Raw genomic sequence first — 25,877 nt, forward strand, 5'->3', positions numbered from 1 at the left:
GAATTTAATAATATCAAGGCTTCAAGTTTGGTTTGTATAGTATAGGTTGAATTTGTTACACAATAGACTATATATCTTTTTTTTTAGAAAAATATGTCAGTAGCTCCAGCTTTCTGTTCATAGCAGCAGTGAGCTTGTAAGAATTCACTTTTACATCCCACAAAATGAGGCAACTAGAACACATAATACTGAAAGAATGAATAGATTTCAGTGGATACAAACACAAAGGTAAGAAAAATATGTATGTTTTAAGCATACAGTAATTCTTCTTCATTAACGGTGTATGGAGGAGGTAACAAACTCTTCGCCTTAATGAATGTATCTGTAATACCAGAGGGAACTTCTGTAATGGGAGCATCAAGGACTTCGTCTGGAATTTCCCCCAACGTCTCCTCGAAAAGGGATTTTATTGTCTACAAGGTTTAAAATCAGTTACTGCAGGAGGACTTGAACGGAAAGGGACTTTAGACAGCATAGAAATACAGTTTTAAACAGATATATTGACATATGTGACAATTTAAAGTTACCCTGCCAGTGACTAACAAAAATCTAACAGAGCTTGCTCCTGATGGGCCGTATAGGCACATCAAACTATTTTGTCTGATACCATGTTCAGTGATGAATGTGCTTAAACTGCACACGAATGTGACATCTTTCCTAAATAGCAAGGTCCATGAATTTCATAAAGTCAAATTAATATTTAGCAACACTACCATTTTCATGTCTTCCCATGGTTATTTTACTATGGCTCCACAATAAAGAAACATTATACTCTTCCAAACAATTTTCTCTATACAATAAAATCCTATTCCACTCGGGAAAATGAGTGTCAGAAACTTGTTCCATTCTAGGTGAAAGATGATTGCATCACAGCAAGAATATGGCAATGGAAAGAGCAATTCCAACTGTCATGATTATTAAAGAGAGTACTTATTGTCATAATTCAGTAGTGACATACCGTGCAGTGCCGGAAAGCAGCATCAACCGCACGCTTCCACACAACATTTCTAGGCTCTGCATGGAATAGGCCAAGCAAAGGCTGTACAGGGAAAAGTTAAAATGATGACAACAATAAAATGTTTTGGGAGTCAAAGCCCTAATACAATGTTAAACTAAGAAAACAAAAGAATGAGGAAGATAGAAAACTCGCTAACTAAGCTTTTAAAAGTGTGTTTAGCTTGCAAAACTCCAGACACAGCTAAGGCTAATAGCTAAAAATAATAAAGTGACGAGAGACCCTACCTTGACAACTTCCCGAACAGTTGGCCTAGGCCCATATATTCTAAGGACTGAATCCCCATAGACCTGGTATTGTTCAAGAACCTGCCACCATGAAGACATGAGTAACAATGAGACCATATGTTATTTAAGTGGGAAGATTTCACTCCAAAAAAAACAAACAGATGGCAATAAGAACCTGGCGCCGTGTTATACTACGAAGAGGTGCACCATATACAGCGCTGTCAACGAGTCCTAGAATCTGCCATGGACTGTCAAAAGCATGAGTTGTCTTAACATGTCAAAAAAAATGAGAAAACTAATAAAAAATTAGATGTCAAGCTTAGCAGTTAGAGCTTCAAAACATATGATGGGGTTGATCATTCTGCATTATCGAACCAAAAGCTAGAATCAGAATCAGAATCACAATATAGACCCACTGAACAACAAATCACCAATGCAATTACACGCACAAGATCCCCACTTATCACATGATGTCCACTACTCAGTTACAGTTATTTGATTTTTTATTTTTTCTTGGTGAAGCAGTTACTTGATATTTTTTTGCACATTCCCCACAGAGGTCAAAAGGTTGCTGCTCTTCTTTTTCTCAAATAATCCTACAAATATCAAAAGCTTCTATTTACCAAGAATCCATCTCTCCTATGGATCCACACAGAAAAGTTTATCCAGACAGAATAGCTTAAAACAATAAATTTGATGTTCACAGCATATTTACAATTCTATTCATGTGTTGTAAAAGCCACCTCTCTTTTCTTTTCTTTTTTTGTTGACAAGGGAACCCCCAGCCACTACCCTTTGGGTGCACATAAGATACCCCCCCCCCCCCCCCCCCCCACTTTGTGCAATAGCCCGCAAACCACACACAAGAGGTACACCGCACTAAGCAAACCCCCTGTGACAAGCTCAACCAGGAAGGCCAACCCCCTGCTCTCACAAGCAAGAGGTTTCGAACTTGAGACCTCCATTATGGAAGTCCCAAGCAAAACCATCTAAGCTACCCCGAAGGGTGTAAAAGCCACCTCTCTTCAGATAACTAACTGCTTTATTGGGAAACCAACTTAAAGAGAAGCCAATGGGCATTGTCTTTCAAGTTCTCTCTAGAGACCATTTTTATTTTTCAATTTAACGGTTAGCACAAACCTACAATTTTCAACTTGCATGATCTACAAGGACATTCTTCTCAAAAGTATCCTCAAAGGCATTACAGGAGAATATGACAAACATATAGAATCCATAGAACATCCATATTTGGGAGGTCATACACAGGTGTCTAGTAGATAAAAGAAACCAGTAGTAAAGTGAAACAAATATGTAGACATCTAGGAGAAGGGATGATACAAATATGTAGACATCTTTCAAACTAACAAGGTCAAAATATTGAAACGGCTACGAACTTAGACACTTTTCGTACTTGCCGTAAGCTGCACGTCCCACCATAACCCCATGAGCACCTTCTGTACATGCTGCATTAACCTACAAACGCAACAACCACAAAAAAGGGTTAGGTATTGTGAGAGTGCAGCATTAAAATAGAATATGAATATGCACCAAAAGATCGGCAAATGGAGAAGAAATCCTATGTGCAAGTATGAAGTTTGACAAAGCTTACAGCCTTACACAATCAATGCGCAAGAGAGACTAGAAACCAGTTAGTTATACAGTTTTCAGCGAAACTTCCCAAGCCTAAATTGGCACAAGATTGGACTCTGAATTGCTAGGGGCATAATATGTATCCAGATTTTTGTCGACTAAGAAAGAGCATATAAATGCATCTCTTTTAATTTTTCTTTTCTTTTTTGGACAAGTTATTTTTCACAGAAAGAAGCCTATCAAGGAGATATCATAGCCATCTCAAGATGTGGGACTATTAGGTAATTTAAATGGATCAGACATCCAGCATTCTGTCAACACCAATCCATCCTTATGCAACTTATTATGCTCAAAATAAAGGAAATAATCCTGATTCCTGACTGACAGTAAAGTAATAGTGGAGAACTTATTCACATTTGATTTTAGCATTTTAAAAGCATTTTTTCACAAATTAGTACATGTCAACTCCATATAGGTTTGCGATACTTACCTCCTCAATAGAAGTTATGCCTCCATTTATAGTGAACTGCAGATCAGGGAAATCACGCAAAAGGGCATAGTAGTACTCATACCTATCAATGCCCACCTTAGCTAGTCAGTATGAGCAATTATTAAGATCTTTTTGTTTATCAGTGATTAGGAACAGTTGTTGAGATATAAAGACAGGAAAGTCTTGGCTACAAATACACCAGTAAATGATTAAATAGAGATACATAATTTCACTTGGTTCATTATCATAAATCCTTGCTGGATTATTAAGCTATTACAAACTGCGTACTTGAGAGGGGGAATTTTTCGATTATCTGCTGGGCTGATTCCATTCAATAATGCCTTCCGAGAATGTATAATAAAATGCCGAGTTGGTGACTGAGAAGAAACCTCATAAATAAAATCACCTGTACACATGAAAGGGAAGGTCAATATTTTCTAATTTATGGAGAAGATAGCAGTACTATTTACCACACCAACTGGGGGAACTACACCATGTTAACTGATAGAGTAAGACTCATTGGGAAGGTCAATCAGTTAATAGACAACACTTTTCATATTCTTCTCTCTTTCTTTTTTACCTTTTAATAGCTGTGTTCTGATAAACATGAGGCAGAATCAAGCACTCATCTTAGTTTAGGGGTGGGCATGGTATGGTATATACCGAATACCACACCGAAATCGAAATTTTTTATACCGCGGTATGGATATTATGGTATTTGGTATGGTATTTAGAATGACCCTTAAATTTTTTTTCGTATTCAGTACGGTATTTGGTATTTATAAAATAAATACCGAAATACCGTATACCATACCGAAATTTTATAATAATATGTAAAATTAATTCACTAACATGTATACTCTAACTTGACATAGTGGTATATGTCAAGTTAGAGTCTACAGGTTAGTGAATGATTTTTGTGGTGTAAAATTATATAGGGCTATGCATAATTTTAGATAATGTTATTTTAAACTTTGCATCTATGACTACTCGATTGTTATTGAAATATTCTTTTTGTGAAATTATTTAACAAAAGTAGTTGTTGATCTAATATGATTGAGACTTGTGCTTTTGAATTTCTCATATTCATGTTGATCATCATATTGGTCTTGCAAGAATACTTGCTAAAGGACAAAGAGAATGGTTCTAACTTGTTTGCTAAATAAATTGTATGGAGAGTTATGTATATATATGTAAGTCGAAGTCAAACAAATTATGGTTACCGAATACCATACCGTAAAATACCGAAACCGAAATTAAATATACCGAACCATACCGAGCTAATTTGGTATGGTAATGGTATAGTACTCTAGATACCGAATACCAAAGTTACGGTATCAAAATTTTTAAATACCGTACCATGCCCACCCCTATCTTAGCTAGCCCTAGTGCATACAAAACATAAGAACTATCCTAAACAACAGTAGTAGAAAAATATGCATGAGAATCATGTCAAACAATGTACCAGGCTATCAGCTAACCTGGTTGAGAAAGAGTTACGTGGAAACTTTTTTGGTTAAGCCACTACGCATATTACCCTACATAGAATTTTAAGCATAAGCCCTTGCAGAGACAAAGAACCAGCACTGTTTATATTAAATTATGATCTCCAGTTCTCTTTCTTATGTTTGATGACATTTAATTTCAGATCCAGCATGGGGAGAGAACTATTAAGTAACTTGTGTCAACATGTGTGCAAGTACAGAGGTGCTCCCATCTAGTCTTCACAAATCTACTAATACATTGTTGCTCAAAAGGAACAAAAAGTCCAGGTGAAATATAGCCACCTGAAAGTGTAACATCGCTTCTGCTCCAGGTTAAGTAATCATGCAATTTGCTTCTAGTTCATAGTTACAAGTTATTGTCAGCTTTCTAAGATCTACTTGAATGTCCAAGCAGCTACAAGGACAGCAAAAGCCTACTTGAAAGTTGGAAGATTAATTTGGACAAACTAATGAAGCTCAATTTTGATGATTTACTTGAAGCAAGGTTGGAGCATAAAACAAACATGCTGGATCATAACCCACACAAGAGAAAGAAACATCAAGTGAAAATAAAAAAATCAAGAATTGAAGACTTTTTTTGTTCTAGTTTCCTGTGAATGAGTGGAAGTTTGAAGAGCTTACAGAGTTCATTGTATGAGTCATGGTCATCAACTCCAATTCTGCATTTGACGCTCACAGGAACATTTGTATTTGCAGCAATTACGGACATGGCCTCAGCAACAAACTTTCCTTATATAAGTTATGCATATATCAGAGGAACTCTACAGATAAATAATGTATTTGATGTATCAAGCAAACAAATCTGAACCTTCGGATCAAGCATGAGGCGCACACCGAAACACCCATGTCCAGCCACTTTTGGGCTCGGACATCCACAACTAATAGATAATAGAGGAAAAGTATCAGTTATGGGTCTAAACAAAAGGCTAGAAACTTATATGGTAGATGGGAAAAGCAGAACTAACTTAAGATTAATTTCATCATAGCCATAAGGAGTTGCCAGTTGCGTTGCTTTGGCCAAGTTCTCCAATTTATTTCCCCCGATTTGAAGCACTATAGGATGTTGCTCAGGGCCATATGCCAAGAATCTATCCTGGTATATTAGAAGAATCACATAAATGTCAGATCTTACAGGCTGATAGATACACAAGCATTAGTCAGTGACAAGCTGCACTTAAAGGTCCAAGCGGCAAACATAGTAACCTACCAGTACGAGAAATTCCTTTAGGAGATCTACCTAGGACACAATAATATATCATCTAGGTCCCCTTCTTACCCACACATGTTATATTAACAAAATACACATTTGTTTTCTATGGGAACAACTAACTGCGACAAGGGTCCTTGATAAGAATCAGGTTACCAGAATAAACAAGAAAATAATGCAGAAGCGAAATTATAAAGATTAAAGACAAAAATTGAAAGATATGTGAAATTCAAGAATAAAATCCCCAATTTCAAGATAAAGTGCTAAGAACCCTAATTAATCTTAGTATTCAAAATTAGCGGATTAAGACTAATTATGATACTAATAGAGTCAATTCAAGAACTTAGATCAAAAGTGATCTAGACTCCTATTACGAAGAAATTAGAGACAACAATTAGTATAAGACTAATCACCTTCTTTAATTTACGAATAGAAACCAAAGATATCAAATTAATAATTAATCTTACCTCTTAAAGAATCGTTCTTATAAGGTTGTAAGATAAATCCATAGTCACCACACACAAAGGTGTAAAGAAAAGAAACCTCTCAAATAATATTAATCATGTCTCAAAATAATAAAATCAACCCCTATATATAGGGAAAACCTATCCCAAATAGAATAGGATTTAAATCCTACTTTTATGGAAACTTTAAACTAGGAAAACAAGAAACTTTAAACTAGGAAACTTTTTAAACTAGGAAAACTTTAAACTAGGAAACTTTTAAAATAGGAACTTTTGACTTTAAGCATTCAACTTTTTGGACTCTTTTATTGGGCTTCGTGTGGCCCAATCTTTTTTCTTTTGGGCTTGAATTTGGACACCTCTTTCGTGATAAACATATTCTTGATTTTGTATTGAAGCCCGTCAACTTTAGTACAAGTAGGCTGACATGGATGCTATCATTCCCCTCTTCTTGAAAACAATTCGTCCTCGAATCTAAATCTCTCAAAATCAAGACGACATGCATTAACAAACAACAACTATTACTCGAAAGCAACAATGGTAGAAACAAAACAAGATAGTGACCATGTGTCCACTTAACCCAATTAATCCTGGCATGTATAAATACACCCTTATAAATCATGTGAACATCATCATCCCAATAGAAAATTTTCCTACTTATATAACTATAACGAACTCCTTGTCTAGATGCCATTGCGAATGATCCATGCAACTTCAATTTAGTTCTATCAATAAAGTACTCCAATGGGCATGACAAAGACAATATAAAATTCCTATCAAATTGAACATTTTTATGATATAGCCAAGCATCTTCAATTATACCTCCCAAAGATTCTTCCACATAAATACTAGTCACCCATTCTTCAATATACATTGTATCCAAATAAGCATTGGGGTGCTCATAATCATGAACCTCATCATCACTAGTTGCAAGCACCCTTTTCAACTCGCAATAACCAACACTTAAAGAATTATGACTCATTACATATAAAGAATCATATTCCAACAAGTTGTCACACAAAAACACTTGAATAAGAGAAGAATCAACTAACTCATTCACAATCTTCCACGCACAAACATTACGCCTCTTTTCAACAAGTGGAAATCCACAATCAACTATGTCATGCTCAATTTTGAAAGAGCTCAAATTACTCTTATTGAACTTGGCAATTGAAGTTAATGACTTATTATATAGCAAAATATCATCATCCTCAAAATCAATGGAGTCACCAACATAAGAATTAAGAGTGTAGTTCATTATTTCCAAGAAAACTTTAGGTGTTTTAGGAATACCAAGAATGTGAATAAACCAATTATACATACTATACTTGGTCTTATGTAGCAAAGGAATAACATCACCTCGTTTTTCCTTTCTCATTGGTGTTAGATCCACAATTGCCTTGTTGAACTTTTTGTTATGTGCCTTATCTTGGACAGATCCAAAATAATTCTTCTTACCTTTATCGTTCTCATCAACATACACTTTCTCAATTGGACTTGTGGTTTCAACCACTTTAGGATTACGTTCATCCAATGACTTTGATTTTTCAATGCATACTTTCCCATGAATATCTACAAGAGAGTCAAAACAACTAGAAGACGAAGTAGGAATGCTAGAGTTAGAATAAGAAATAACCTCACTCAAACTCTCTTGTTTTTCTCTCTCGACCTCACTATCATCCTTTTCTTTTTTGCTTTCATGGTCATATCTCTTTTCTTTTCTCTCATTCACACTTTTTTCTCATTTGAAATCTCATTCTCTTCACACAACACAATCTCTCCTTTTCTCCTCTCACTCTTCTCTCTCTCAAATTTCTTCATTGCTTCTTTCACGCGTTTCTGATCTTTATAAACTTGGACTGGAGTTAAAGGTGCAAATGTATATTTTCTGTTGTTTAGCTCAAGAGAAACTCTATTCTTTTTCCTATCATGAATTGCATTCCTATTAAATTGCCATGGTCGCCCAAGCATGATGTGACAATCTTGCATTGAAATGACATCACAAAGAACATTATCAGAATATCTTCCTATGGAGAAAGAAATCATGCAATGCCTAGTCACCTTAAGCTCATTAAAATCATTCAACCATCGCCACTGATAAGGAGTAGGGTGTTTAATGCATGTAAGTTTCAACTTCTCCACAACGTATGAACTTACCACATTAGTACCACTTTCACTATCAATAATCATACAACAAATATTACCATTTATCCCACACCTTGTATGGAAAATAGTTTCTCTCCTTAAATTAGCTATGGTGACATTCTTCTCCTTCAATCGTTTGATCAACACATCAACACAGTTAATGTCGTTTTGAGTTCTAGCTTCAATTTCCTTACCTGTTTTAAACATCTCAAAAAAATATCAAAGAAACAAATATATCTCAATTTGACTTTTTCTCTCTCTATTGATCTCACTCTCTCTTGCCTTTTCCAACTGAAATTACTACCTTTGGATGGATCCTTTAGGATTTATATATAAACCTGATTAGTAACAACCTTTTAGAAGTAAGATGTAGCAAGAAAGAAATTTATCAAAACCCAGATAAATTGGGATTGATGATACAAGAAAAAAGACCACTTTGTGAAACAAGAAAAAAAACTTCAAAATTCCCTTCTTCTTGATTTTCCTTTTTGAGATAGAAAATCAAGAGTCAAAACAAATACGGAGTTTCTTTAAAATACTTTGATTCTCAAACAATTAAATTTTCTCTTTTTCTTTTTTTTTTGTAATTTTCCTTTTTTTTTTTCCTTTTTTTTTTTTTGCTGAACTTTTAAGCAACTAGAAAAGATTTTTTTTTTTTAAACTCCCAAGATTATCAAGAACGGACACTTGATAGAACCGCTCTGATATCACTTGATAAAAATCGGGTTACCAGAATAAACAAGAAAATAATGCGGAAGCGGAATTATAAAGATTAAAGATAGAAATTGAAAGATATGTGAAATTCAAGAATAAAATCCCCAATTTCAAGATAAAGTGCTAAGAACCCTAATTAATCTTAGTATTCAAAATTAGCGGATTAAGACTAATTATGATACTAATAGAGTCAATTCAAGAACTTAGATCAAAAGTGATCTAGACTCCTATTACGAAGAAATTAGAGACAACAATTAGTATAAGACTAATCACCTTCTTTAATTTACGAATAGAAACCAAAGATATCAAATTAATAATTAATCTTACCTCTTAAAGAATCGTTCTTATAAGGTTGTAAGATAAATCCATAGTCACCACACACAAAGGTGTAAAGAAAAGAAACCTCTCAAATAATATTAATCATGTCTCAAAATAATAAAATCAACCCCTATATATAGGGAAAACCTATCCCAAATAGAATAGGATTTAAATCCTACTTTTATGGAAACTTTAAACTAGGAAAACTTTAAACTAGGAAAACAGGAAAACTTTAAACTAGGAAACTTTTTAAACTAGGAAAACTTTAAACTAGGAAACTTTCAAAATAGGAACTTTTGACTTTAAGCGTTCAACTTTTTGGACTCTTTTATTGGGCTTCGTGTGGCCCAATCTTCTTTCTTTTGGGCTTGAATTTGGACACCTCTTTCGTGATAAACATATTCTTGATTTTGTATTGAAGCCCGTCAACTTTATTACAAGTAGGCTGACATGGATGCTATCAGTCCTAGTTTAGGAGAACGCAAATGACCAACCAAGTTGGCTAACTTGAACCTCAAAAGACAACCCAATTTTTTTTTGTTGTAATAATTGAATAAATAACGGTCCAATCCATCTATTTAGTCAATCAAACCAGTGTTTTCAGGCACCACCCATAAAAGTTAAAAACTTTTCTTTTGATGAAATAAGTGGTGAATTGATAAACAAAGCATCCAGCAAATGCATAATTACAGAAGTAGGAAGAGTCAGCTCCAAGAATGGACAAAAAATAAAACTATCAAAGGACTAGTGAGCTGCCAAAATCCAAGAAAACATCAGGGTTAAAAACAGGTGTAAGACTAACCCAAAAAAAAGGTAGAACTAAGTATCTGGCCTTGACCTTGGAGTTGGCAGTTGACCCATAAAAGTGTTAACTGTAAACTCCTCTTTGTAAATGGTCAGTTTACATTATGTTGAAAGCAGGTATATACCCACAGAGACATATAGTCACTATTTCCTTTTATCATAAAAAAAATGGGGCTGGCGGTCAGAGGATCAAGATTACATAAGGCAACTTTTGACTACTTCACTGTGTCTAGTCTTACAACAAATGGATAAAATAAAATTATTAGATATTTGATTTATGCACATTTAGTGAAAAAATTAATCTGTACACTTGAGTTAAATTATACTAGTAGACTAGTTTGAATCCTGTGTAATTGTGAGCCTTTACTTACTATGGCACGGTTCCAATTCATGTAGCTTGCCAAATGCTAACTGAAAACAAAAACTGAGGCAGAGGGAGTGCAACAATCCACACCTTTTCTTCTTTTAGAAAAAAAACAAATAACCGAGAAATTCCTGAGGCTAAGTGCACATGTTTTGCAACTCAGTTGGATGTTACTTGATTTAAATCAACCCAATTATCATGACCCAGCCAAGAAAACCTTCTCCTTTTATTTTTTTTTGATAACCGAGAAATCCGTCTGTGACCCGCCCTTTGGACCAATCACAGCCTTCTAAACTCGGTGGATAATGGGCCAGCCCCTCTACCCTTCTCAGAGGCGTATCCAACGAGGAGTTACCGGGTTCACGTGAACCCATGCTCCCCTCCCGAGATCATATATAGTAGTGTTATATATTTGAAAAATATTGAAATATAGATGTGTGAACCCATATTCGGAGTATCATATAATGCGATGATGACTGGGTGCACCTCTCTACGTGACGTTAGAAATTTGAATTTTATATTCATCTTGTTTTATTTTTCTTTGTAAAATTAGATAACACCTCTCTAAATGGTTATTGGTAACACTTTTGACATTTTAATTAGTTTTGGACCTATAATATTAATTTTAACGGTTTTCAGTAATAAGAACCTAAATGTCCAACCGATCAAATTTATAGTTTAGATCAACCTTTTTGTAATAATGCACCCATCATCCCGAAATCCTGGATACGCCTGTGACCCTTCTCCACTTAAATACCGGGCTTAGCTTTGCATGGTGTGGGGCTTGAACCTGTGACCTAAGCCACAAATCCTCCACCTTTTGCCACTTGAGCTAGGCCTTGGGGGCAAAGAAAAAAAAAAAAAACCTTCTCCTTTTAAATACAACATTTTTGTCTGCAGCAGGTTTCAAGCCCATGACGTGCGTCTAACCCCACACATCACGCACCCTCACTCTAACCACTAGGACCGAATCCCCCGGGGCTGCAACAATGCACACCTTCAGAAGGATATTTGGAAGAATGGTAAATGTTCTTCTCTTTTTCATTTATTTTTGTCTAGAATAAGAACAAAAGATTAGCTCGCTTAATTCTCTTCTTTTTGCTTAGCTCTAGTTATGAGTGAGAAACAACAAAGTACTTTATAGTATGGTAGAGAAGCACTAGAGTCTCATTACATGCGGCATTACTTTACCAAATTGCCAGTCTGGTAGACAATTGTTTCTGCAGCAATCATTTCTGTGTAGAGCCATGCCTTTTTTGAGATAAGACGGGCCAAAGTTCTGTAATGGTTATCCGTCCAGTCCATCATGGGGGCAACACTGTTAAAATACAAAGGCTTACAAATATTAGGGAGCTATTCTTGGCTATTAAGGGTGTGTTCGGACTTCATTATGGAGGAAAACATTTTCTCATGCTCAGTTGGTCAATTTTTTTTATTTTTAAAAAAAATAATATTTCTATGATAACAAATAACTTAAATCAGGTAAAATGACTTCCCCACTGGAAGTAAGAAAAACAAGTGGCATTCCACCTTGATTGTGTCTTCCCCATTCTCCGACACACCTCATCATCACCCTTGCCCCCATAGCCCCCACCCTCACTACCCCCACGTCCACTCGTATAGTGAGTATTTGTCTAGGTTGTATACAAATGTTTTTAGGATAATATTATTTTTGCTTAGCTAATGAACAGAAGAAAATAACTAAGAAACTCATTTATTTTTCCTAATAGAACATTTTCCTTCATACCGAACACACCCTAAATAAACAACTATTAGGAAGCTTATTAACATTGTAAATAGATAAAACTGGAGTTAAATATATGCAGGAACCTGAACCAAGGAGGGGGATAGCGTTCTGCAGCCATTAGAGAAGCAGAGTGGAGCTTGGAGTTTTGATGATAAGCACACAATGTCCTTGGTTTGCTTGAACTTCCATAGAACAAGTTTGATGAGAATCTACCAAAACGGATAACAGAATGAAAAGGAGTTATAGAAGCAATCAAACAATGTCCCGCAGATTTCATCTTCCCTCCAAGCCCAGCGTATGCTGCTCTGGTATCTACTTATCCATTGAATACAAATTGTCATCACAAGAGGACAGGCGATTTGGGGGTATTTTTTGGGTCGGGTTTTTCGACGGGTCGGGTAGTGTTAGTAATTGTAACTTCAAAAGACAGTTTTGGGACTCACCTCAAAGCGAGGCACTATGGGTGGGCGGGTATGGTATGATATATACTGAATTATCATATTATATTGAAATTTTTGATATTATGGCATTTGATATATTGGTATATGATATATATTTTGAATTTTTTTTTGTATTCAATATTGTATTTGATATTTAGAAACAACATATCGAAGTATATAGTTACATAAATAACAAAATATTTAGAACTTAAAACTTTGACTATTCTAATTTATTGAAATGTATTTGATTAACAAAATGAGTTGTTTGTACTTTCTTTTAAATATATATATTTCTACATGTATAATGTGTTAGATGATACAATTGAGACATTTTTTTGAATTGCCGAAGTCATAATACTCAATTATACGAGTATATATTAGTTGAAGTTGAACAAAATAGGGTTACCGATTTATCATACCGCAAAATACCGAAATCGAACTTCAAAATATCGAACCACATCGAATTAAATTGATATGGTAATAATATAATAGTTTTAAAAATCGAATACTGAAATTACAGTACCAAATTTTCAAATATCGTACTATACCATACCATACCATGTCCCGCCCTAGGAGACACATGCAAAATACGCCTAATAGATTTTACAAAAGTTATAGTCTCTTCGTTTCATATTAGTTTCCATTTTGCACGGTGCTTAAGAAATTTTAAATTAAAAGATGAGTTTTACTAATTCACCCCTTAAAAAACTTCTTGAGAATTTTACAAACAAATGTGAATAGTTTCAAAAGAATTAATTGCAAGGGTAATATAGAAAAAAATTAATTAATGTTTTCTTGATTTAGTAAGGTGATCAACTAATATGAGACAGAGGGAGTATGTCAAATTTGTTACTTAATATTATTGACCCTCATTATTTTTTAGTAAATGAATAACCCTCATTATGTATTAAATTCATTAGTTATGATCTTTAGAAATAAGAAGATTGAGAGTAACTTAAATAACAACAGACTCAATAATAAGTCGTAGTAATGCAGATATATTATTTAAGAATATTGTGACTTGTGAGTGTATGTATTATTTAACATTTCTTTTTAATATATATAGTCAAACATGACATCTTCACTTATCACTGTCTTTCATGTTTTTTTTATTATGTCTCAAAATTATAATATTTTTATATTTTGCTATATGATGAAATGATGCTTTTTTTGCTTATAAGCAGTTATCCTTGAAAAAGTGTATAATAACTCACTGATTCAGCACTCTTGCGTTGAAGATAAACAGGACTACATAATTATTATAATACTAATAAAATTTACCGAAAATAAATTATTTTCTTTTTAAAGAGGTAATTTGCATAATATGATAGTAATATATTTTAAGATATTATGATTCCTTTTATGTTTTAAAAGTTGGGACTTTTAAGAAATTAGAGTTGATTTGCATCTCATAATAAATTTTATATCAAATACATACATTATTTAGACTTGTAAAATTATGTTTGAAGATTTATTTCTACGAGTTTCTTTAATCATGTTTTTACTTGCTTTTAGACTAATAATGTATTATTATATTATTTTACTTCATTATAAATTAAAATTTTAAAATTATATAAGCTTTCGTCTCACCCGAGCTAAATAAAACGCTTTGTCTCACACCCCTTTTAAAACACGGGATGTAACATTGGTTTTTGCTACTATAGTCTGGTAGTTAAAAATATATGTAGGGAATATGTGCAAAATATCTTGTGCATGCAGTGACAGACCCAGGATTTTCGTTCAGGGAATTCGAAAATAAAAGTATAAACGTGTAAATAAGCCAACAAAACAAAATTTCAAGGAAGTAGTAGTATATAGTTTTGTGGCGGACCCTTGAATTTTTTTGGGTTTAAAACCAAACTTTAGGCATGTTTTATATATATAAAAAAACTAAAAATAAACATGAAAACGGAATTGAAACTAAAAAATAAAACTGAAATAAAAAAGAAAAAAATAAAACGCGAACACAGGGATTCGAACCCTCGACATGTAGCTTAATTACAAGGGGAGCTGCCACTAGGCTATTAGTTTCTCCTTGTCATTGAGGGGGTTCAAAATATATATATATATCCACATAAATGCAGAAAATTTACTTTATATATATAATGTAATTTTTTGCCGAGAGGGTTAGGGTGAACCTCCTGGAACCCACGTGGGTCCGCCCCTGTGTGCATGGAATTCTAAGAATCTAATAACATCAAGGCTTCCAGGTTAGTAATGAATCTTTTACACAATAGATAAAGGGTTCAACTCCTCACTATACCTATCAAATTCTTCCTATGTACTAAGTACTGAAAAAAATTAGAAAAATATGTCAGTAGCACCTGTTTCCTGTTCATAGCAGCAGTGAGTTTGTAGGATTTTCACTTATACAAGCCATGTAGCTGGTTACATTGGGATAGATGGCCTCCCAAAAAATGAGGCACTTAAAATACATAATACTGAAAGAATGAATATATTTCATTGGATACAAACACAAAGGGGAAAAAACATGTATATTTAAGCTTACAGTAACTCTTCTTCACTTACTGTGTATGGTGGAGGTAACAAACTCTTCGCCTTAATGAACGTATCACTACTACCAGAGGGCATTTCTGTAAGGGGGGCATCAAGGACTCTGTCTGGAATTTCCCCTAACGTCTCCTCGAGAATGGATTTGATTGTCTACAAGGTTTAAAATCAGTTAAAAAAACTTGAGCAAAAGCTTACAGCAGGACCCAAATGAAAAGGGGATTTAGACAACATAGAAATACAATTTTAAACGCACATATTGATGATGTAGGGACATATATTAAACACATATATTGATAAATGAACATTTACAGTGACCCTGCCAGCGACTAACAAAATTTCACAGAGCTTTCTCCTGGATGGCAAGATAGACACATCGAACTATTTTTCCTGATACCATTCTTCCATTCAGAGATGAATGTTATTAAAATGCATGTGAATGTGACATCTTTCCTAAAATAGCAAGGTCTACGAATATCATAAAGTCAAAAATAGATGTTTCATTTTACTTGTCTAGTTTGCAAAGCAAGAAAATTTTATTAGTACTACTTTTTTCTCAAACTACCCTTGGTATTAAATGTAACTACAATATAATAGTAGTAGTCAATTTTAGAGTTCCAAAGCATCATTAATACAATGGGTGTGCCAGGTCAACAGGGACCAAGTAATATGAAACAGAGGGAGTATGTAGCAATGCTACCATTTTCACATCTTCCCATGGTTATTTTTTTATTGATTTTTTGATAAAATATGTCTCCTCCATAAAGAAACATTATAACTCATCCAAACAATTTTCTCTAAACTAGGTAAATCCGATTAAAGTTGGGAAAATGAAACTAGAGAGTCACTTCAGAAATTGTGATAGCAGGGAACAAATTTCATACTTGGTGAAAGATATAATTGCACCACAGCAAGAATATGGCAATGGAAAACCTTCTCAAAAAGAGAATATGGCAATGGAAAGAGCAATTCCCACTATTACGGTTATTAAAGAGAGCACAAACAATTGTCATAATTCAATGGTGACATACTGTGCAGCGCAGGAGAGCAGCATCAACCTTGCGCTTCCACACAACATTTCTAGGCTCTGCATGAAATAGACCAAGCAGAGGCTGTACAGGAAAAAGTTAAAATGATGATATCAGTAAAATGTTTTTAGACCAAAGCCCTCACGAAATGTTATGACAACAATTATGAGGAAAAAAGGCAAACTATGCATCAGTAGGGTGACAATGTCCAGGACAAAAGAAAAATCGTCCACTAAGCTTTAAAAAGAAGTGTGTTTATGCTACAAACTCCAGACGCAGCTAAGGTTAACAGCTCGAAAGGGTAAAATGAAGAGTGACCCTACCTTGACAACATTCCGAATATGGGGCTTAAGTCCATACATTCTAACGACTGAGTCACCATAGACCTGATATTGCTCAAGAACCTGCCAACACGAAGACGTGAGTAATAATGAGATCATATGTTATTTAACTAGGAAAATTTCACTAAAAAAATCAGTTACAGATGGCAATGAGAACCTGGCGCCGGGTTATACTACGAAGAGGTGCACCATATACAGCGCTGTCAACAAGTCCTAGAATCTGCCATGGACTGTCAAAAGCATGAGTTGTCTTAACATGTCAAGAAAATGACAGATAAAAAAAAAACTAGGTGTCAAGGTTAGCAGTTAGAGGTTCAAAACATATGATGGGGTTTGTCATTCTGCATTATTGAACCAAAAAACTAGAATTAGAGTCACAATACTGACCCACTGAACCAACAAATCACCAATGCAATTACATGCACAAGATATTTTTCACATATTCCCCTACAGATGCCAAAAGGCTGCTCTTCTTTTTCTTAAACAACCCGACAAATATCAAAAGTTTCTACCTACCAATAATCCACCTATCACATGGATCCACACTGACAAGTTTATCCAGATATAATAGCTCAAAACCATTAAGTTGAAGTTCACAGCATATTTACAATTTTAAAATTTCACATGCTATAGAAGTCACCTTTCTTCAGATAACAATCTGCTTTATTGGCAATACATGCTAAAAGAAAAGCTAATGGACATTGTCTCTCAAGTTCTCTACAGACAAAAAATTATTTTTATTTTTCAATTTTAGCGGTTATCTCAAACTTACAATTCTCAACTAGCAAGATCTACAAGGACATTATGGGAGAAGAGGACAAACCTACAGAATCCATAAAACATCTATATTCTGGAGGTCAAGTGTCGAGTAGTAAATAAAAGAGACTAGTGGTAATAGTGTAAAACAATTATGTAGACATCTAGGAGCAGGGACGATACAAATATGTAGACATCTATCAAACTAACAAAGTCACAATAATATCTGGACGAATTATTGAAACGGTTACTAGTATTGACACTTTCCATACTTGCTGTAAGCTGCACGTCCCAGCATAACCCCATGAGCTCCTTCCATACGTGCTGCATTAACCTACAAATGAATAACCAGAAAAAGGGGTCAGGTACTATAAGAATGCAGCATTAACATAGAATATGAATAACCACAAAAACATTGGCATATGTAGAAGAAATTCTACGTGCAAATATGAAGTTTCACAAAGCTTACACAATCAATGTGCAAGAAAGACTAAAAACCATTTAGTTTTGAACTTCTAAGAAAGATTCCTGAGCCTAATTTGCGCAAGATTGGGACCCTGAAATGCTAGAGGCCATAATATCTAGAATTTTGCCACCTAAGAAAGAGCATATAAATGCATCTCTGTTTTTTTTTTTTTTTGATAAGTTATATATCACCGGAAGAAGTTTATCAAGAGAATGTAGTCATCAACAAAAAGAAGTTTATCAAGAGAATGTCATAGCCATGGAACTTATAAGGTGTTTTAAATGGATCAGATATCATGCATTATATCAAAGACCAAACCATCCTAATGTAGCTTGTTTTGCTGAAAATAAAGGAAATGTTCCCGCCTGAGGGGTCGTTCAGTAGTTGGATAGAGTTATGCAGGTATTAGTAATGTGGGTATTAGTTATGCAGAGTTTAGTTATACATGTATTAGTTAGGCAGGGTTTAGTTGTGCGTGGTTTGGTTATACATGTATTAGTTATGCAAGGTTTAGTTAGGTAGAGATTACAATATATTAGTGAGCTAATTTTTATTTCTTAATTTCAAAATAATTAGTGAGCTAATATTTATAATAACCATTAAAATAACCAACTATATAAATAACACATTAAAATTAAATAAATACCAATAGCATTGTTATTCTTATCTATAACAATGATAGTATCAAAAAGTTATTCATGTAGTAATTTCAATGTGTTATTTATATAGTTGGTTATTTTAATGATTATAATCAGTGATTTCAAAAATGTTTTTTGGGCGAATCAAAAACGCTCTGGGGCACAAATTGAAGACTTAGATCCACAGGGCGTAAGCTCCAAGCGTAAAAACGTACGCCTCCCTGGGATTTTCTTTTTTTGGTTTTTGAACCTTTTTTTGCTTTAATTATATTTTGTATTATTGGTGCAATTATATTTCTCAAATAGTAATTGTAATACTTTTTTTTCTTCATTATTGCTTATTAATACCTTTCTCAAATAAAAATCGTAACACTTTTTTCTATATATTATAGATTATTTATTTGTAAAATAATTGAAAGTTTTTTTTTTTTTTTTATGACAAGGGAAACCCGCAGCCGCTACCCTTTGGGTGCGCACAGGGTAAAACCCCTGCTCTTATGCAATAGCTCGCAAACCGCATAGGAGAGGTAACCCGCACTAGGCAAGCCCGGCGTGACGAGCTCGACCCAGAAGGCAAACCCCTTGCTTTTGCTGGCAAGGGGTTTCGAACTTGAGCCCTCCAACATGGAAGTCCCAAGCCCAAACCACTGGGCCACCCCGAAGGGTAAATAATTAAAAGTTTTACTTCTACTAATTTTCTTAGTAATAAAATTATAAAATTGAATATACATGAGACTACGCCCTCGTAGATCCATAAGACTTACGCCTCGTGTCTTGGGGCTTACGTCTAGCCCCGTACTACATAAAACATCTCGCCCCACGCCTCCGCCTTTAAAATAATTGAAAGTTCTACTTTTGCTAATTTTCTTAGTAATCATATATCATATATATATATATAAAAGAGAACCTTAGGCCTACCTACATGGCGCCACCACAAATCAAAATTCTTTTTCAATTTATTTATTTACAAAATTAGCCCTCCCTTTCATGAAAAGTTACGACTTTAATGAAAAGTTGCGACTTTAATGAAAAGTTGCGACTTTAATGAAGAGTTGCGATTTTTTTGAAAAGTTATGACTTTTATGAAAACGTTGTGACATTTCTGAAGGGTTGCAACTTTTCCAAATAGTTGTAACCTTTTTGATAAGGCATAATAAACATTTGTTCACACTACCCTTTGTTGTCTATAAATAGAGGGATTTCCTCTCAGTTTAACACAACAAAGTTTTTGAACCTCCTCCTCTTCTTCGTCTTCTTCTCAATTAAATATTTGTATACTTTGCTCCTGTTAAGTGACACACTGACACTATTGCTTATGTTACAGATCCTGGTATGTATTTTTACAATTATTAATTTATAATTTATGCTTATGATATTAAGGATAAATGATAAGATGTAATAAATTTCATTTTTCCTTACATAATTAATGTTTGTTACTACGTAATCTTGTATATAAGATAATATAGTGTTTTAGTTTTAATGTCTGATAGGTTTTAAGTATTATTTTATAAATTTCGTGATATTAAATTCCCGCACAAAGCGCGGGTAATTTTACTAGTAAAATTATAAAATTGAATATACATGAGACTACGCCCCATAGATCCATAAGACTTACGTCCCGTGTCTCGGGGCTTACTTCTCGCCCTGTACTACATAGAACGTCTCGCCTCACGCCCCCACCTTTTAAAACACTGGTTATAATAAATATTAGCTCACTAATTATTTTTTGGAATTAAGAAATAAAAATTAGCACACTAATGTTTGTAATCTCTACATAATTGAACCTTGCATAACTAATACCTACCTACATAACTAATACATATATAACTAAATACATGTATAATTAAACCCTGCATAACTAAACCATGCATAACTAAACCCTACATAACTAATACATGTATAATTAAACCCTGCATAACTAAACCATGCATAACTAAACCCTACATAACTAATACATGTATAACTAATACCCATATTATTAATATCTACACAACACAATCCAGCTACCAAACGACCCCTAAGGTCATAGTAGAGAACTCATTTTTTCAGCACATTTGTTTTTATCATTTGTAGCAATATTTTCACAAATAAATACATGTTAATTCCATATTAGGTTTGAGATACTTACCTCATCAATAGAATTTATGCCTCCATTTATTGTGAACTGTAGATCGGGGAAATCACGCAAAAGGGCATAGTAGTACTCATACCTGTCAATGGCCAATTTAAGTGGTCATTATGAACAACTGTTAAGATCTTTATTTATCAGTGATTAGGAACAACTATTAAGATCTAAATATAGGCATGTAGTAGCTCAATGTCTCAGCTACAAATACACCAGTAAATGATTAAATAGAGATATAAAATTTCACTTGTTTCATTGTTGTAAATCCTTGCTGGACTATTAAGCTATGACAAATTGCATACTTGAGTGGGGGAATTCTTCGATTATCTGCTGGGCTGATTCCATTAAGTAATGCCTTCCGCGAGTGTATAATAAAATGACGAGTTGGTGACTGAGAAGAAACCTTGTAAATGAAATCACCTGTACACATGAAAGGAAGAGGTCAATTTTTTCTTATCTATAACAATGATAGCGTGATATTTTTTTTTATGACAAGGGAAACCCGCAGCCGCTACCCTTTGGATGCGCACAGGGTAAAACCCCAGCTCCTATGCAATAGCTCGCAAACCACATAGGAGAGGTAACCTGCACTAGGCAAGCCCGGTGCGACGAGCTCGACCCAGAAGACAAACCCCTTGCTTTCGCTGGCAAGGGGTTTCGAACTTGAGACCTCCAACATAAAAGTCCCAAGCCCAAACCACTAGGCCACCCCGAAGGGTATGATAGCAGTACTATTTACCACCCCAACTTGTGCAACAAACCTATCTTAGATAGGGTAAAATTTGCTGGGAAGGTCAATGAGTTCTAAGACAACACTTCCGTTCTCTTTTTTACTTTTAATAGCTTTGTTCCGATAAAATGAGACAGAACCAAGCTCTCATCATAGCTAGCTCTAGTGCATACAAACATAAGAAATATCCTAAACAGCAGCAGTAGACAGATACAGAAAATATGCATGAGATTCACATACTCGGCCAAATTAAGCATGCAACTTGCTAGGACTTAATTATATAAGAATGTCAACTAAAGGGTCATGTACCCAAAATATAGATGAACACGCAAGAAGCTAAGATGCCTAATTCTGTGGCATCTAGTAACATAACATGAACTTTGTATCTGTATCATCTAGCTGTTAATGATCAGAACTCTTATTTAAATCATCCAGTGATGATGCATATAAGCCTAATGGGTTATGTATATTATATACCAAGAAGGGGAAATCTGGAATTATGTTTAAGACAAACAATGTACCAAGCTATCAGCTAACCTAGTTGAGAAAGTTATATGTAGAAACATTTTTGGATAACTTAATTATGATTTCCACTTCTCTTTCTTATATGTATGATGACACATCTAATTTCAGATCCAACATGGGGAGGGAATGGTTGAGTAACTCGTGTCAACGCGTGTGCAAGTACAGAGGTGATCCCATATAGTCTCCACAGACCTACTAATACAGTATGCTCTCAGGGAACAAAAAGACCATATGAAACATAGCCACTTGAAGTGTAACATGGCTTCTGCTCCGAGTTAAGTGGTCATGCAATTTGCTTCTAGTTCATAATTACAAGATATTGTCAGCTTTCTATGATCTACTCAAAAGTCCAACCGTTACAAGGTCAGCAAGACTTGCTTGGAAATATATTATAAAGAAACTAAAGGAGCTCAATTTTGATGATTTTCTTGAAGCAAGGTCAGAGCATAAAAATGGAGTTGTAACCGACAAGACGAGAGAAAGGAACAAGTAAAAATCAAAAGACTGGTAATTGAAGAATTGAATTTTGATTCTCATTTCCTGTGAGTGAGGGAAAGTTTGAAGAGCTTACATAGTTCATTGTATGAGTCATGGTCATCAAGTCCAATTCTGCATTTGACACTCACGGGAACATTTGTATTTGCAGCAATTACGCACATGGCCTCAGCAACAAACTTTCCTTGTAAAGGTTGTGCATATATCAGAGCAGCTATATAGATAAATAATATTTGATGTATCAAGCAAACAAATCTGAACCTTTGGATCAAGCATGAGGCGCACACCAAAACATCCATATCCAGCTACTCTGGGGCTAGGACATCCACAACTGTTATATAATAGAGAAAAAGTATCAATTATGGGTCTGAACAAAAGCTAGAAACCTATATTTTAGATAGGAAAAGCAGAACGCACTTAAAATTAATTTCATCATAGCCATATGGAGTTGCCAGTTGTGTCGCTTTGGCCAAGTTCTCCAAATTATTTCCCCCAATTTGAAGCACTATAGGATGTTGCTCAGGGCCATATGCCAAGAATCTATCCTGGTATATTAGAAAAATCACATAAATGTCAGATCTCACTCCACAATAGAAACACACAAGCATTAGTCAGTGACAAGCTGCTCTAAAAGGTCCAAACCACAAGCGCAATAACCTATCAGTACAAGAAAGTTCCTTTTGGAGATCTACCTAGGTTAGAATAATATATCATATAGGTCCCCTTCTTTCCCACGTATTTTATACCAAAAAAAAAATAAAAAATCCTTTTCTAGGGGACCATCTAACTGGGACAAGGGTCTTCCTTTAGGGAAATGAAAAAGACCAACCAATTTGCTTGGTTCCTTGAAAGACAACCCAAAGATTCTACAGTAATTGAAATAAAAACAGTACGTTCATCGATTTAGTAAATCAAATACAAGTGTCATACACCATCTATAGAAGTGCTAACTGTAAGCTTCTCTTGGTAGAGGGTCAGTTTACATCATGTAAAAAATAGGCATATACCCAGAGAGACATACATCCACTATTTCCTTTTATCATGAGAACTGGGGCTGGCAGCAAGAGGATCTAGATCACAGAATGTAACTTTTGACTCTTTCACCGTTTCATGACTTAAACAAATTGGAAAAAAAAATCATAAGATATTTTGATTTATGCACATTCACTGAAAAATTTAACATGTACACTTGAGTTAAATTATCGTAGACGAGTTTGAATCCTCTGCAATTGTGAGCCTTTAGATACTATATAGCACAGTAAATGTTCTTCTCTTTCTTATTTCTTTTTGTCTAGAATAAGAACAAAGGATTAGCTTGCATGATTCTCTTCTTTTTGCTTAGCTCTAGTTATCAGTAAGAAACAAAAAGTACTTTATAGTTGGGTAGAGAAGTACTAGAGTCTCATTCAATATTCAGAACTTTACCAAATTGCCAGTCTGGTAGACAATTGTTTCAGCAGCAAGCATTTCTGAGTAGAGCCACACCTTTTTTGAGATAAGACGGGCCAAAGTTCTGTAATGGTTATCGGTCCATTCCATCATGGGGGCAACACTGTTTAAATACAAAGGCTTACAAATATTAGGGAGCTTTTTTTATTATTATTATTTAAAATACAGAAATATTAGGGAGCTTATTAACATTGTAAAAGAGAGAAAATTGGACTTCTATATATGCACGCACCTGAACCAAGGAGGAGGATAGTGCTCTGCACCCATTAGAGAAGTAGAGTGGAGTTTGGAGTTTTGATGATAAGCACACAATGTCTTGCTTGAACTTCCATAAAAGAAGTTTGATGACAATCTGCCACAGGTTTTCAGGATAACAGAATGAAAAGGAGTTAAAGAAGCAATCAGAAAATGTCCCCTAGATTTCTTCTTCCCTCTAAGTCCAGCGCAGGCTGCTCTTTTATGAACTATCCATTGGATAGAATTTGGCATCACACGAGGATATGCTATATACCACACAGAGGCGCTTTGAAACATTTTCACAAATAGATAATTAACTGAATAAATAAAGACCTAACGCCACCTAGACCTATATAAGCCCAAAAAGAAACTTGTGTCATTTTAAGGACAAACTGCCAGGAAGTGGAAAGTTGATAAACTGGCTTAACTAACTGCACATTTTAAATAATTTTACAGGTGCTGTAGGTATTGCTAGAAGACTGGAAAAACCACCCTCACAAGTTAGAAAGAAGAGATTATTGAGTAATAAAAGGAATTAGATTCTTGAAATTCGTGAAAGCTATATGGGACTAATGCCAAAAACTAGAATAGTGTAACATTTAGAACATAACAAAGTAGGAATATCATATAAATAAGGGCACAATCACTTTGGTATTTTTATCTGCCACTCATATATTAGAAGAGTCAAAGTTAAACGTTCTACACTTCATGCTCATACAGATAATATCAAAGTTAAAGTTTCTATATCAAAATTCAATCTTTCTATGTTTTCTCCATATAATCTACCCTTTCCAGCTTCCAACCCAAAATAAAATAACTCTTAAACAATTTCTCCTAATTTTTTCATTGCTTGATAACTTAATCATGTTCCAATTACCCAAAATCTCAAAACCACCCAATTCCTACACTTAAATACTTTCTTCCCACATTACGCTCTTCTCCTTCTAACGGGAATTGACCCCCAAAAGAAAAGTGCGAACACGAAAATACATAAATTATGGGTGTTTCGAGGTTTAAAAAAGTGACCAGAATAAACTGAAATTAGGGAACTCAAGAACAAAACAAGAAAAACAATTTTTATTTTTAAAAAAAAAAAGGATAAGCACAAAAACAATACTAATAACTAAGTAGAATGAAGAAAAAGAGATTTAGGGTTTTACATGGAAGCAGAGAGAAGCTGCGGGCAGCTACTTCTGAGGCGAATCCAGTGGCCGCTGGAGAAGACAAAACGAATATTAAAAGTTAAAACAATAGCTCCAAATGTAAAGGAAATAGCCTCTAAATTTTTTTCACCTTTTTTTTTTTTGGCTCTGGGTAGTGTTATTGCTAAAAATTAATTTGTGTTATTACGAATATCCACTTAAATTTACAATTTATTAGATAAGCTTGTAATCAACCAACTTCTATACATCTTGAAGTTGAATAAATGAATATAATAGTGTATATATATATAATTTTTTTATGTATTTACTTAGTGGTCTTTATTACATAACAGGTTATCAACATCAGAGTAAATGTTTATAAAGCTTTAAAGATATCTATTTTC

At 34.4% G+C, this 25,877-nt stretch overlaps 1 protein-coding gene across 7 annotated transcripts; it reads right to left on the minus strand.

Moving 5' to 3' along the window:
- Positions 1–25,593, minus strand: LOC125833541 (uncharacterized). 7 transcript variants are annotated; one of them, XM_049512702.1, is made up of 14 exons: positions 25,492–25,593; positions 24,327–24,446; positions 24,071–24,197; positions 23,063–23,190; positions 22,907–22,976; positions 22,722–22,824; positions 21,198–21,315; positions 20,899–20,980; positions 17,939–18,000; positions 17,068–17,140; positions 16,956–16,973; positions 1,243–1,305; positions 959–1,039; positions 1–413 (listed from the first exon to the last, which is right to left on the minus strand). In XM_049512702.1, exons 2-14 carry the CDS (start codon positions 24,359–24,361, stop codon positions 249–251), a joined length of 1,125 nt encoding a protein of 374 aa, XP_049368659.1. In that variant the 5' UTR covers positions 24,362–24,446; positions 25,492–25,593; the 3' UTR covers positions 1–248. The 7 variants fall into 7 exon arrangements, with proteins under 7 accessions (XP_049368659.1, XP_049368661.1, XP_049368660.1 ...); XM_049512704.1 differs by lacking the exons at positions 16,956–16,973; positions 17,068–17,140; positions 17,939–18,000; ... (4 more) ...; positions 23,063–23,190; positions 24,071–24,197 and adding exons at positions 1,418–1,490; positions 2,654–2,715; positions 3,323–3,404; ... (3 more) ...; positions 5,793–5,920; positions 12,035–12,161 and having other exon boundaries at positions 1,243–1,323; XM_049512703.1 differs by lacking the exon at positions 16,956–16,973 and having other exon boundaries at positions 1,243–1,323.
- Positions 25,594–25,877: the final 284 nt, after the last annotated feature.

Source organism: Solanum verrucosum, unplaced genomic scaffold (genome assembly GCF_900185275.1).
Source record: "Solanum verrucosum unplaced genomic scaffold, falcon-dt-bn FXZP01000307.1, whole genome shotgun sequence".
Lineage (NCBI taxonomy): Eukaryota > Viridiplantae > Streptophyta > Magnoliopsida > Solanales > Solanaceae > Solanum > Solanum verrucosum.

Excerpts from the sequence above, each read along its gene's own strand:
- LOC125833541 (XM_049512701.1), bottom strand. The coding sequence starts at position 12,867 with ATGAAATCTGCGGGACATTGTTTGATTGCTTCTATAACTCCTTTTCAT. Across the intron at positions 12,162-12,673 it reads TATCCCCCTCCTTGGTTCAG|TGTTGCCCCCATGATGGACT; the intron begins GTTCCTGCATAT and ends GTATTTTAACAG. Across the intron at positions 2,716-3,322 it reads GCATAACTTCTATTGAGGAG|GTTAATGCAGCATGTACAGA; the intron begins GTAAGTATCGCA and ends TTGCGTTTGTAG.